General features: G+C 43.3%; 1 protein-coding gene across 3 annotated transcripts in view; it reads left to right on the top strand.

Moving 5' to 3' along the window:
* Positions 1-9,699, top strand: part of bnc1 (basonuclin zinc finger protein 1) — a 107,082-nt gene extending 97,383 nt beyond the window's left edge. Inside the window, exons 5-6 of one of the 3 annotated variants that reach the window (XM_070858668.1) lie at positions 2,673-2,787; positions 9,372-9,699. In XM_070858668.1, coding sequence (XP_070714769.1) covers positions 2,673-2,787; positions 9,372-9,410 — 154 coding nt within the window. In that variant the 3' untranslated portion in view covers positions 9,411-9,699. Of the gene's footprint in view, positions 1-2,672; positions 4,370-9,371 lie in introns of those variants that run through there. The other 2 variants (XM_070858667.1, XM_070858666.1) reach the window with 2 other exon arrangements.
* Positions 9,700-15,237: the final 5,538 nt, after the last annotated feature.

The raw sequence follows: 15,237 nt of genomic DNA, 5'->3' as shown, positions 1-15,237 counted from the left end.
TCACAAGACTTAAATGTCCGCATATACTGTCAGGGGTCAGTACAGCAGGACCCCGGATAATGATTTCTCTCTCCATCCCAATGTTCTTAGCTGAGACTGAGTTCAATTTTAGTGCCTCCGCTGCCACACCTTAGCATGCAGGCTGGAGATTGGTTAATTCAACACCCACTAGAGACTTAATATTGCATCTTCTGTCCTATGTATTTCATGTACTTTGTGTCTGTCATATTCATATGTCACACTTCTTATGTCATACTCTGGCATTATACCTGATCTTACAATTTATTCCACCTCAGTTCAAATTTCTTCCATCTGATTGGATGATCTACAGATTTATTAATTTTAATTCAAATTAATTACATCTAATTCAGTCATATAAATGTATTTCAAGAAGGCAAGCAAACCAATTAAATCGTTCAAAGCATTTTATTTAAACCTCAGCTAGCTGACTATACTCAGGAAAAAAAAAACACAATTTATAATGTATAAAATTATAATGAATTCGCAAAAGTAATTGGACTTTACGCACAACGCTGTGTGACTGCTGTCAGACATGTGTCTTAGTTCAGCCCCCTGAGGCCTGATTTCTGCTGGGGCCCATCCTAACCTACTACAACTAGTGTCCTGCCCACTTTTACCTGCCAAGTCTATCCCACCTCTCCATCTGCTAACAGTCTAGTTCCTGCCAGTGAGGTCACGGGCCGTTAGCCCAGGTCGTGGCCTGAAGCCGGCTTTCAAAATGATTTGCAGTTGAACACTCTTCTTTGTGTCTACTGTCGACAAGTAGAGCATCGGCACGAAGCAGCCTCACAATTGGCTACAGAGTGGGATCCAGACCAATGGTCGGAAACAAGTCAGGTTGCTCGGACTACCTCTTCCCCTGAACCCCTGCCCGAATGCTCCTTGAACCTCGGGACCTCCCGCATGCTTTTAGACCCCATCAAAAGATAATCACTGGACTTCCCTCCCCCCTCCATTTCCAACACCAGTGCTCCACTCCCGCTGATACCAGAATACAAGACCTCCCCCGCCCCCCCGCCATCCAGTGCGGACTGATGTCATCCCTGCTCAATATTAGCATACCTCACAACTCTCCTCCCCAAGCCCACTAAACCCCAGGATTCCCCCTCCTAGGTCCTAGATATCGTAAGATCCCCTCAGTGCTGAAGGCCTTAGCACCATTCTAACAGCTGCCACATTATAGTTCTCTTCCGATACCATCCAGTCCTGACCGACCCCAGTACTTCCCGCACTGCTCCCAGACCCTTGGGTACCCACCCCATAGTATTTCCGAACCCCAGGAATACCTTTCCCTCTTACCCTTGCCAAACTGTGGACCTCCCCCACTTTCAGCAGATCCAAGGGATCACCCAATAAACCAAACCTCACATTCCATCCTTCTACCAAAGATTCCTCCTCAGCAGAGCTCTCATCCCCGAGATGCATTCCCCTCTGTTAGCAATACCCAGTAATCCTTCTCCCACAATTGCAATAAATCCCACAATCCCTATTTGTCTGCTCATTGGCTGCTATATTTACAACAGTAAATATAGGTAATCTTTTGGTTGTAAAGTGTGTTGGGACAGTCTGAGGATGTGATAAGGTGCTATATAAATGCAAGTTATTTTCATTCACTTTACTGCTCCTAAATGCACTTGCCTACCATAAATCTCTGATATGTTATTTACCATCTTGAACTTCAAAAAAGGAAGAGATAAAAGTTACATTTAAAGGTACAATAATCACGGCCATTTACAGTTTCCATGGAAAATGGACAATCACAGAATTCAGTTCCCATTACCCCAATTAAAAATCTCCGTCTACCAGGTAATAAAAAACATTTTTGATTTTGTCTCCTGAGCTACAGTCTGAAATTGATGATCACATTCTATTCTGCAAAGTTCCTTGGCAAAACAACAATTAAACTCCAATAAACCTAAGTCTCTGTTTACATAGAAACACTTTAGATTAAAGGCACATCATCATCTTAACGGAATAATACAATGAGCATTATAACACCCCGTCCTTATAAAACATCATAGCAGCCAAGTTACTATGAACCGTGCCAGGGAAGATCCACTAATATAACAACAGCGACCTTTATTTATATAGCACCTTTAATGTAGTAAAATATCCCAAGGCACTTCACAGGAGTGTTATAAGACAAAACAAGTACATTTTACACCGAGCCACATAAGAAGAAATAAAATATATAAAAACATCTGACATTATCTTTTTCCAGTACACTTCATGTGTCACACTGTCACAATTCTGTGTCATTTTTTTTTAAAGAAAGCCTATCTGACCTCTTATTGCCCTGAAGATCTACTAAGCCGCCACTTCACCTGAAGATTGCACAGAAAATACATCTTGTTCCCTTTTGAGAGATTAGGTTGCACACAGAGTTGCATGGTATAATCTATTTATAAACGGCACATCCTCCGACTTGTGAGAAGTACCACAGGAGATCCACTGGTTAAAATTAGATCTTGTAACTGAAGTGAAATGCGTGTGCAAAAGATACTGTGTGTATAGCTCCAATACGACAGTTTAGCAGAAAGTCATAGGCGGTAGATTTGCACATTTTGGTGCATCATAGAACAGAAACAGTTGCATTTTAGTCCAATGCTAAAAAAGTCATTTATTTGATGTTTCTTTTTCCTCATCTTTAGACATAGTGCAAACATCAATCTTCATCACAAACTTCTGACCAAAGGCTCATATGAGGCGCAAAACAACTTCTTCAACATCACCCCTATAACAAAGGAATTTTGCGACAGTGTTCTGGTAAGAACTCACATGGGACATACTCCAGTAATATTGAAAGGAAAGAGCAAAAATGAACATTTTGTGTTTTCTCTCAACAATGCTCAGGAGCAGTCTAGCGATGCCCAAGGGGGAGATGGTTTTTATGATGGGACTGTGCTGGATCTGAGCACTACATCCAGTGTCAAGTCCGGAAGCAGTATCAATTCATGGGATTCGGACGCTGGGAGTGAAGAGGGGGTTCCTGTAAATGGCGAGGAAGGCTTAGAGCGCTCTGATTTAATGGTGAAAGATAAGTTATACCAGCTAGTTGCTGCGGTCGAGGAGCCTCTTGACTGTTTGATACAATCCCCCTCTGCTAACTCATCAATCATGTGCAACATCTGCCAGAAGATGTACAGTAATAAAGGGACCTTCAGGGCTCATTACAAAACGGTACACCTTCGCCAGCTACACAAGTGCAAGGTGCCTGGCTGCAACACCATGTTCTCATCTGTTCGAAGTCGGAACCGACACAGTCAGAACCCTAACTTGCACAAAGACATGTTCTGCAGCTCCAGTGAGTCATTGAACTTCTCCCACACCTCTTAAGATAATGGATTTCAAATTTCCTATTGATTTGTCTATCCAGCGTTCGTTACAGCAATAGATGGAGAATTTCAGACTCATGAAACTGCCAAGACGTTTTGTATTGCGTGGTGATACTGACGCATTTTGCTACCTTCTGCAGCCATCCCGATTGATGGAATTCGGCCAAATGTTCCCAACATTCCTGTTTTATAGGTGATGAAGATAGGAACCAAGTGGACCTTATAGTCCCCTAAACCTCATTTTATGAATTAGATTTTTTTTATATAGCATGAAAGGCTCCTTGTTGCAATTCTTTGATTATCTGGATCAAAAGGCACTTTTGATACTTGCTTTTGGCTCGCGCTCTGTTTGATTAAAGATGCCTTTTCATGTGCACTTATGCCACCTTTTTCACATTCCAGCTTCCTGCCTAAAAAATATCTTTACATATGGATTGGCAAATGAGGCACGAAAAACGAGGCCAGATGCAACCCAAATATTTTACTTTTCTAATTACCCAAGTCTGCAGCAATTCTGATTCCAAGTCAGTTCCATCCTGTCAAGATTTTTTGTCGAAATCCTGTTACTGTGAGTGTAACTCCCAATACACACCAATCATTTCATTAAGCTCCCTTTGTTGGCTGATGTTTCCTCAGTTTGACTAGGCTGTGTTTAGGCAAAGTGAAGGTTCAGAGAGAACTGAATTGGAACATGTTTTTCAGATTGTGGTAAGGCTTTGTGGGGTATATTGCGATTAATAATGTAATGTGATTTGCTGGTTGTTTTCTTAGTGCTTTTAAGTTATTCCATAACATTATGAATGTTCAACCTTTTTGCTTTTGTGATATACAAAGATATTTGGTATTGGGGCATCCTACTGCTCACAAGAAACCTAAAAATCACAGCTTGCCAAAGATGTATCCAATGTGATAATCTGTAAATGAATACATTGACAAGTAATAGTCATGGCAACAAATTCTGCTTGAAATAAAAAAACCTTTTTTTTGTTAATTTCAAATATTCGTAGGATTAAACGATGTATGATTTAAAAATGTGCCGTGTTTCTATTTAACGTATGTAAATGTGTTGCATCCGATTATTTCAAAAGGAAATCCTAAATTTAATTTAATTGTAACTGCCGAGTTGAAAGGGCCTTTTCTCTTGACAGTTTGTTCCTGGCTCTATAATATAGCTAGTGCTAAAAATTATACAAATACCACAATGTATGAGAGTATTCTGAGACAGAAGGTCGAGGGTTCGAGTCCCACTCCAGAGACTTGAGCACAAAATTCTAGGCGCTGCACTGTCGGAGGTGCCAGCTTTCAGTTAAGACGTCAAAGCGAGGCCTCGCGGGTGGCGGTGAAAAATACCACGGCACTATTCGAACTAAAGCAGCGGAGTTCTCCCCGGTGCACTGGTCAATATATTTTACACTTAAAAAAGGACACCATTAAATGTGCCAATTTAGTCGTCATCAGAGATTGGCTGTTGTAAGTATCATCCTCCAAAGTTGGTTGGCTACCCCAATATCGAAAACAAGTGTTCTATTTCTTGCTAAATAAGCATGTCAAGAGAAATCCCTCAGCACAGTGCCACCACTGACTGACAAGTGACCTCTCAATCACCGTCCAGTTAGAATTAAGCCTGCATCCTGTGAGAACACGCCACCTCCTTTCCGTTAACAGCAATAATAAAATATATTTTTTAATGGAATACTCCTTTCACAGTGGTGTGAGACCTGAGTCTCCGTTCTTGCTAACAATTGTTTCTCAGTATTTTGTGTATACACTGCACTGTTCTGATTCTAAAGTTCCACATCTAAATTGAAAGTATGTCCCAGTTTTTTTTTCCTCGGGATTGCAATCATATAATTTGGCAGAAGGAGGAGAAAGAAAGTGATATTTCAAATACTGAAAAAATACAAGCATTTCTTCTGAAATTAACTGCTGTTAATTTAAGAAATAATCTACCCAGCTGCTTGTGATTGTTCAAAGTCACATTGCATTATTATTGGACCCATAACTTGAGTGACGTTTGCTTAAATTAATTTGTTTCCATTGGCAAGAGACACTTTTTTCATGTGAAAGGGTTCTATATTTTCTTAATGAAAAAAAAACTGATTAATAATTAAACTTTTACTTAAACACAGCCATTTGAACGCCCATTAAAATTAGTTTTTGCAGCAAAGCCTTTTGTGTAAATCTTACTAATCATGGACTCGAAATATGCTTTTCATAAGAGAATCATAATTGACATTACACCTAAGAAATATTACTTGTTTCAGATTTTGCTGAAATACATCTAGGCCTGACTGACTCTTCTCTCAGAAATAAACCAGAAGCTGAAGTTGGTATAAGGTTCAATATTATATTGTCAGAGATTTAATAACTTCCTATTTTATACTCTGATCTTGCAGGCCCCATCCTTGTCTCTGGTCAGTTATAATTAATGTAAACTTATCCAAGATTTTATATCTCTGATATAATAGAAAGGTTCTACACGTTGAGATTGTTTTATGCTGTTCCCCACCACCCAGCATGGCAAGAACAGTGTGGGTGAGGGGTTAAGATGGCAGGAGGGGTTGTGTCACGTTCCCAGCACTCTTTCATCTTAACTCGCCTCAAAACAGGCACACAGGAGGCCTGCCCACTCCAGACAGGTGGGGGCCTACTTTACATTGATGTCATCAAGCCGCGACTCCAATTTAAATTTTTTAAATTCAGGAGGCTAAAATTAGACCACATTTGACAGCAGGACCCGCCATGAATCAGTGGAGTGGTCAGAAGAGGCCAAGGTAAGCATGTCAATTTTAATATTTCGGAGAATTCCTTGTAGGCCGGAGAAGCAGGGGGGCTTCATCAGGCCCCACAAGGAGTACTCGGGCCTCCCCAGCCCCGACCTTGCCTCTCCCTCCAAGCGCCGGCATCCGCTATCAATCCACCGCCAGCACTAACCCCCTACTGGCGACCATTCACTTGGGTTCCCGGCGCCCTCAGGCTCCCCTCCCAATTTCCGCTCACCCCTACTGGCCCTGATCTCACTCCCATCAGATTCGGTGCAGTATTTAAATGAGGCCCAGGTGTTAAAATGGGGCTCACGCTGAACTCTCCTCGGGAGTTTCCCTCCCGCCCACCCCAAACCCGCCACAAACTGAAATCGGCCCCGATGCCTTCTCACATTGTGTCGTGACTTTACCAAAGATACTCACGTAGGCTGAGACTTGGAAACTCAGCAAGTTTTGCAATTAAAACACTGTTACTGGCACGCCTTGTTGTCATTTCTTGGTTTCAGTACTTGTGTATTCAGCCGAGTGCATATTTCAATATTTATATTTAAATGTGATATTACAACTTTTGATGTATGGTGGCATCAAAAATGTTCCACTGTGGTGGCACTTCAGTAAAGAATAAACCAATGCTTAAACCATTTCTACAGATGATTTATTAAAATGTTATTCTTCATTTCTCCTGCATCTTTTACTTATAATGAAAAACTGAATTTAAATGAAACATTGTCTTCAGACCCCACCACAGATTCCATTCCCTCGCCACTGGTTCTATACCCCTCCCTGGCCATTGTCTCAGACTGAACCAGACTGTTCATAACCTTGCCTCCTTTTTGACCCTGAGCTGACCTTCTGACGCCATATCCTTTCCATCACCAAGACCTCCGACTTCCACCTCTGTCACATCCCGTCACCGCCCCTGCCTCAGCCCATCTGCTACTGATCCATACTTTTGCTACCTCAAGACCTGTCTATTCCAATGTTCTCCTGTCTGCCTTCCATCTACCACCCTCCATAAACCGGAGCTCATCGAAAACTCTGCTGCCTGTATCCTAACTCACACTGAGTCTTGTTCACCCATCATCACTGTGCTAGTTGACCTACGTTGGCTCGAATCCACCAATGCTTCAATGTTAAAATTCTCGTCCTTGTGTTCAAATCCCGCCACGGCCTCTCCCCTCCCTATCCCTGTAACCTCCTCCAGCCCTACGACCCTCCGAAATCTCTATGTTCTTCCAACTCTGGCCTCTTGTGCATCCCCTCAAGTTTGCTGATGATACAAAGATGGGTGGGAAAGCAAATTGTGAGGAGAACACACAAAATTTGCAAAGGGATATAGACAGGCTAAGTGAGTGGGCAAACATTTGGCAGACGGAGTATAATGTGGCAAACTATGAGGTTATCCACTTTGGCAGAAAAAATAGAAAATCAAATTATAATTTAAATGGAGGGACCTGGGGGTACTTGTGCATGAAACACAAAAGGTTAGTATGCAGGTACAGCAAGTGATCAGGAAGGCAAATGGAATGTTGGCCTTTATTGCAAGGGGGATGGAGTATAAAAGCAGAGAGGTCCTGCTACAACTGTACAGAGTATTGGTGAGGCCACACCTGGAGTACACCTGAGTTTTGGTCTCCGTTTTTAAGGAAGGATATACTTGCATTGGAGGCTGTTCAGAAAAGGTTCACTAGGTTGATCCCGGAGATGAGGGGGTTGACTTATGAAGATAGGTTGAGTAGGTTGGGCCTATACTCATTGGAATTCAGAAGAATGAGAGGTGATCTTATTGAAACATATAAGATAATGAGGGGGCTCAACAAGGTGGATGCAGAGAAGGCATTTCCACTCATAGGGGAAACTAAAACTAGGGGACATAGTCTCAGAATAAGGGGCCGCCCCTTTAAAACTGAGATGAGAAATTTCTTCTCTCAGAAGGTTGTAAATCTGTGGCATTCTCTGCCCCAGAGCGCTGTGGAGGCTGGGTCATTGAATATATTTAAGGTGGAGATAAACAGATTTTTGAGCAATAAGGGAATAAAGGGTTATGGGGAGCGGGCAGGGAAGTGGAGCTGAGTCCATGATCAGATCAGCCATGATCTTACTAAGTGACGGAGCAGGCTCGAGGGGTCAGGTGGCCTACTCCTGCTCCTATTTGCTATGTTCTTATGTTGCCCAATTCCTTCACATCACTATGTGCAGCCATGTCGTCAGCGGTCTAAGCCCTGAGCTCTGGAATTCCCTTCCCAACCTCTCCACCTCTCTGCTCCTTTAAGACACGCCTTAAAGCCTACCTCTTTGACCAAACTTATGGTCACCTTTCCTAATGTCTCCTTTTTTACTCAGTGTCAATTTTTGCCTGATTACGATCCTGTGAAGCGCCTTGGGACATTTTACTACATTAAATGCATGTTGTCGTATTTTGAATTTGTCTCGCTTGTACTTTATTTGTCCTGCTAAACTATTAAATGTACACTATAAAACTACTCTTAAATGTTCTACATCTGTTTCCATCAATGTAATTTTTTTTTCTAATTTAACGACATGGTGACCAGTTAGCAACGGCCGTGGTGAAAGTTGGTTGTAGCTTGCTTACTATTGTGCATTAAGCCATTAACGTGGGTCGAGAGTGCTGCAAGATACCTCACTGGAGGAACGGAGAAAGAAGTACTTCTCTCTCTCTTAGTTGTGCAACAGTTTTACTGCAGCTATGTTACCTGTGAGTGATGAGATGCACATTCAGTTTTGACATTTTTGAAATGTAGTTCCTCTCCCAGCATGGTTTGTCTCAATTCTGCAAGCATTGGGATCCTCAAACTGTAACATCTAAACAACACAAGAGGGGAAATTTGACAAAAATCCTCTTATTAAGACATCAAAAACCAATGTCCTGGCATGTTAAATATCACTAACATTCCACAGTTTACATTGAAGCCAAGAAAGTGCACATAAATGTGGAAATGAAACGCATGAAAATAACCAAATGAACCTTTAAAGTGGCTTCAAGAACTGATTATAATTACAACCACCTGCCCAGCAAGAATTCCGCACTGTGGAAGTTGAGAGACTCTGTGGCCCGTGTTCGTGTGAACTGTCTACCTACAGTAGCTATTAACTTTTTTTTCAACAAGGAGTGTCATCCAAATATATATTGTTAACAGAACTTGTGATTGCAGAAGATAGATGGATATATTAAGCTGTAATTTGTCCAGTAACAAAGCTTTCTTTGTTTCCCTTCTCCTCCACAATTCAGGTCAGATATATAATCTGCATGAAAATATTAACATCGTGATTTGGACTCTGATTTGGACTGTGCATGAAAAACACTCCAGGCAAAAATGTTCAAGTAAGGTCACATGCAACAGCGAGACTGGTTTGCAAAGTCGCTGCTCTTTTAAAAACTCTTTTTACTTGTAACATGCAGATTCTTTCATTCTCCCAGTCTAAGAATTGTGTAAAATGACATTTCAATTCAGCCATTGCATTACTGTCGACGATAGGATTTATGTCATTGGTCGGTTGCATTTTTGAATGTTGACATTACATTGTTGCATGGCAATTAAAACCGTGTACTGACTGTTTTCTCAATTGTGCCTCATGGTTTAATAAAAGGCCAGAAGGTCAACGGTTTGGTTCCTCGTCTTGAATGGTCATAGCCAAGGGAGTACTGCAGGTGGCTTCAGTGTCCTTGTGCAAAGGAGAAGAATCAGTCTAGGTCCCTGGTCCTGAATATTATCTAATCATTTTTACATGAAAGTGCATTCAAGATCCACATCAGAGACTTGAGCAGAATATCGAGGCTGACACTCCAGTGCAATTCTGAGGGTGTGTTACACTATCGGAGGTGCCATCTTTCAGGTGGGAGGTTAAACTGAGGCCCCATCGGGTGCCTCTGGTAGACGTAAAAGATCCCATGGCACTATTTTGAAGAAGAGCAGGACAGGTCTCCCCAGATTCCTGTATTTATCCCTCAACTAAAAAAAGATTGCTGTTTGCTAGGACCTTGCTGTGTGCAAATTGGCAGCCACGTTTCCTACATTACAGCAGTGACGACACTTTAAACATACTTCATTGGCTGTAAAGCACTATGGGTGGTCCTGAGGATGTGAAAGGCACAATATAAATGCAAATCTTTATGATCGGATAGGCTCAGACATAAAGGTACCGGAGAATTGCAGCCCCAGCAGTGCTCAAGCAACTACCGGAAGGGAAGAAAAGGGACTGGGGGAAATGGAGAATGGTTAGTTAATTTCTGTACATCGTCCATGCCTCTGAACCAGACAGGAGGGCGGGTATTACAACAGCCCTGTAGACCATGAGCTTGGTGGTAGATTTGAGGGCCTGGTCTTCGAACACTCTTTTCCTCAGGTGGCCAAAGGCTGCACTGGCACACTGGAGGCGATGTCGAATAGAAACATAGAAACATAAAAAATAGGTGCAGGAGTAGGCCATTCGGCCCTTCGAGCCTGCACCGCAATTCAATGAGTTCATGGCTGAACATGCAACTTCAGTACCCCATTCCTGCTTTCTCGCCATACCCCTTGATCCCCCTAGTAGTAAGGACTACATCTAACTCTTTTTTGAATATATTTAGTGAATTGGCCTCAACAACTTTCTGTGGTAGAGAATGCCACAGATTCACCACGCTCTGGGTGAAGAAGTTTCTCCTCATCTCGGTCCTAAATGGCTTACCCCTTATCCTTAGACTGTGACCACTGGTTCTGGACTTTCCCAACATTGGGAACATTCGTCCTGCATCTAACCTGTCAGGAAAAAGAGTGGGAGCGCGATAGTCATAGGGGATTCGATGGTGAGGGGAATAGATAGGCGTTTCTGCGGACGCAACCGAGACTCCAGGATGGTATGTTGCCTCCCTGGTGCAAGGGTCAAGGATGTCTCGGAGCGGGTGCAGGACATTCTGAAATGGGAGGGAGAACAGCCAGTTGTCGTGGTGCACATTGGTACCAACGACATAGGTAAAAAAAGGGATGAGGTCCTACGAAAAGAATTTAAGGAGCTAGGAGCTAAATTAAAAAGTAGGACCTCAAAAGTAGTAATCTCGGGATTGCTACCAGTGCTACGTGCTAGTCAGAGTAGGAATCACAGGATAGCGCAGATGAATACATGGCTTGAGCAGTGGTGCAGCAGGGAGGGATTCAAATTCTTGGGGCATTGGAACCGGTTCTGGGGGAGGTGGGACCAGTACAAACCGGACGGTCTGCACCTGGGCAGGTCCGGAACCAATGTCCTAGGGGGAGTGTTTGCTAGTGCTGTTGGGGAGGAGTTAAACTAATATTGCAGGGGGATGGGAACCTATGCAGGGAGACAGAGGGAGACAAAAATGAGGCAAAAGCAAAAGACAGAAAGGAGATGAGGAAAAGTGGAGGGCAGAGAAACCCAAGGCAAAGAACAAAAAGGGCCACTGTACAGCAAAATTCTAGAAGGACAAAGGGTGTTAAAAAAGCAAGCCTGAAGGCTTTGTGTCTTAATGCAAGGAGTATCTGCAATAAGGTGGATGAATTAACTGTGCAAATAGATGTTAACAAATATGATGTGATTGGCATTACGGAGACGTGGCTCCAGGATGATCAGGGCTGGGAACTCAACATCCAGGGGTATTCAACATTCAGGAAGGATAGAATAAAAGGAAAAGGAGGTGGGGTAGCATTGCTGGTTAAAGAGGAGATTAATGCAATGGTTAGGAAAGACATTAGCTTGGATGATGTGGAATCTATATGGGTAGAGCTGCAGAACACTAAAGGGCAAAAATCGTTAGTGGGAGTTGTGTACAGACCTCCAAACAGTAGTAGTGATGTTGGGGAGGGCATCAAACAGGAAATTAGGAGTGCATGCAATAAAGGTGCAGCAGTTATAATGGGTGACTTTAATATGCACATAGATTGGGCTAGCCAAACTGGAAGCAATACGGTGGAGGAGGATTTCCTGGAATGCATAAGGGATGGTTTTCTAGACCAATATGTCGAGGAACCAACTAGGGGGGAGGCCATCTTAGACTGGGTGTTGTGTAATGAGAGAGGATTAATTAGCAATCTCATTGTGCGAGGCCCCTTGGGGAACAGTGACCATAATATGGTGGAATTCTGCATTAGGATGGAGAACGAAACAGTTAATTCAGAGACCATGGTCCAGAACTTAAAGAAGGGTAACTTTGAAGGTATGAGGCATGAATTGGCTAAGATAGATTGGCTAATGATACTTAAGGGGTTGACTGTGGATGGGCAATGGCAGACATTTAGAGACCGCATGGATGAATTACAACAATTGTACATTCCTGTCTGGCGTAAAAATAAAAAAGGGAAGGTGGCTCAACCGTGGCTATCTAGGGAAATCAGGGATAGTATTAAAGCCAAGGAAATGGCATACAAATTGGCCAGAAATAGCAGCGAACCTGGGGACTGGGAGAAATTTAGAACTCAGCAGAGGAGGACAAAGGGTTTGATTAGGGCAGGGAAAATGGAGTACGAGAAGAAGCTTGAGGGAACATTAAGGCGGATTGCAAAAGTTTCTATAGGTATGTAAAGAGAAAAAGGTTAGTAAAGACAAACGTAGGTCCCCTGCAGTCAAAATCAGGGGAAGTCATAACGGGGAACAAAGAAATGGCAGACCAATTGAACAAGTACTTTGGTTCAGTATTCACTAAGGAGGACACAAACAAACTTCCGGATATAAAAGTGGCCAGAGGGTCTATTAAGGAGGAGGAACTGAGGGAAATCTTTATTAGTCGGGAAATTGTGTTGGGGAAATTGATGGGATTGAAGGCCGATAAATCCCCAGGGCCTGATGGACTGCATCTCAGAGTACTTAAGGAGGTGGCCTTGGAAATAGCGGATGCATTGACAGTCATTTTCCAACATTCCATTGACTCTGGATCAGTTCCTATCGAGTGGAGGGTAGCCAATGTAACCCCACTTTTTAAAAAAGGAGGGAGAGAGAAAGCAGGGAATTATAGACCGGTCAGCCTGACCTCAGTAGTGGGTAAAATGATGGAATCAATTATTAAGGATGTCATAGCAGCGCATTTGGAAAATGGTGACATGATAGGTCCAAATCAGCATGGATTTGTGAAAGGGAGATCATGCTTGACAAATCTTCTGGAATTTTTTGAGGATGTTTCCAATAAAGTGGACAAAGGAGTACCAGTTGATGTGGTATATTTGGACTTTCAGAAGGCTTTCGACAAGGTCCCACACAGCAGATTAATGTGCAAAGTTAAAGCACATGGGATTGGGGGTAGTGTGCTGACGTGGATTGAGAACTGGTTGGCAGACAGGAAGCAAAGAGTAGGAGTAAATGGGTACTTTTCGGAATGGCAGGCAGTGACTATTGGGGTACCGCAGGGTTTTGTGCTGGGGCCCCAGCTGTTTACATTGTACATTAATGATTTAGACGAGGGGATTAAATGTAGTATCTCCAAATTTGCAGATGACACTAAGTTGGGTGGCAGTGTGAGCTGCGAGGAGGATGCTATGAGGCTGCAGAGTGACTTGGATAGGTTAGGTGAGTGGGCAAATGCGTGGCAGATGAAGTATAATGTGGATAAATGTGAGGTTATCCACTTTGGTGGTAAAAAAGAGAGACAGACTATTATCTGAATGGTGACAGATTAGGAAAAGGGAAGGTGCAACGAGACCTGGGTGTCATGGTACATCAGTCATTGAAGGTTGGCATGCAGGTACAGCAGGCGGTTAAGAAAGCAAATGGCATGTTGGCCTTCATAGCGAGGGGATTTGAGTACAGGGGCAGGGAGGTGTTGCTACAGTTGTACAGGGCCTTGGTGAGGCCACACCTGGAGTATTGTGTACAGTTTTGGTCTCCTAACTTGAGGAAGGACATTCTTGCTATTGAGGGAGTGCAGCGAAGATTCACCAGACTGATTCCCGGGATGGTGGGACTGACCTATCAAGAAAGACTGGATCAACTGGGCTTGTATTCACTGGAGTTCAGAAGAGTGAGAGGGGACCTCATAGAAACGTTTAAAATTCTGACGGGTTTGGACAGGTTGGATGCAGGAAGAATGTTCCCAATGTTGGGGAAGTCCAGAACCAGGGGTCACAATCTAAAGATAAGGGGTAAGCCATTTAGGACCGAGATAAGGAGAAACTTCTTCACCCAGAGAGTGGTGAACCTGTGGAATTCTCTACCACAGGAAGTAGTTGAGGCCAATTCACTAAATATATTCAAAAGGGAGTTAGATGAAGTCCTTACTACTCGGGGGATCAAGGGGTATGGCGTGAAAGCAGAAAGTGGGTACTGAAGTTTCATGTTCAGCCATGAACTCATTGAATGGCGGTGCAGGCTAGAAGGGCTGAATGGCCTGCTCCTGCACCTATTTTAAACATTTCTATGAGATCCCCACTCATTCTTCTGAACTCCAGTGAATACAAGCCCAGTTGATCCAGTCTTTCTTGATATGTCAGTCCCACCATCCTGGGAATCAGTCTGGTGAATCTTCGCTGCACTCCCTCAATAGCAAGAATGTACTCCAGGTGTGGCCTCACCAAGGCCCTGTACAACTGTAGTAACACCTCCCTGCCCCTGTACTCAAATCCCCTCGCTATGAAGGCCAACATGCCATTTGCTTTCTTAACCGCGTGCTGTACCTGCATGCCAACCTTCAATGACTGATGTACCATGACACCCAGGTCCCGTTGCACCTCCCCTTTTCCTAATCTGTCACCATTCAGATAGTAGTCTGTCTCTCTGTTTTTACCACCAAAGTGGATAACCTCACATTTATCCACATTATACTTCATCTGCCATGCATTTGCCCACTCACCTAACCTATCCAAGTCACTCTGCAGCCTCATAGCATCCTCCTCGCTGCTCACACTGCCACCCAACTTAGTGTCATCCGCAAATTTGGAGATACTACATTTAATCCCCTCGTCTAAATCATTAATGTACAATGTAAACAGCTGGGGCCCCAGCACAGAACCTTGCGGTACCCCACTAGTCACTGCCTGCCATTCTGAAAACTACCCATTTACTCCTACTCTTTGCTTCCTGTCTGCCAACCAGTTCTCAATCCAGGTCAGCACACTACCCCCAATCCCATGTGCTTTAACTTTGCACATTAATCTCTTGTGTGGGACCTTGTC

The sequence above is a fragment of the Pristiophorus japonicus genome, chromosome 17, assembly GCF_044704955.1.
Source record: "Pristiophorus japonicus isolate sPriJap1 chromosome 17, sPriJap1.hap1, whole genome shotgun sequence".
Taxonomy (NCBI): Eukaryota; Metazoa; Chordata; class Chondrichthyes; family Pristiophoridae; genus Pristiophorus; species Pristiophorus japonicus.
This window is presented reverse-complemented; position numbering and strand designations above follow the sequence as displayed.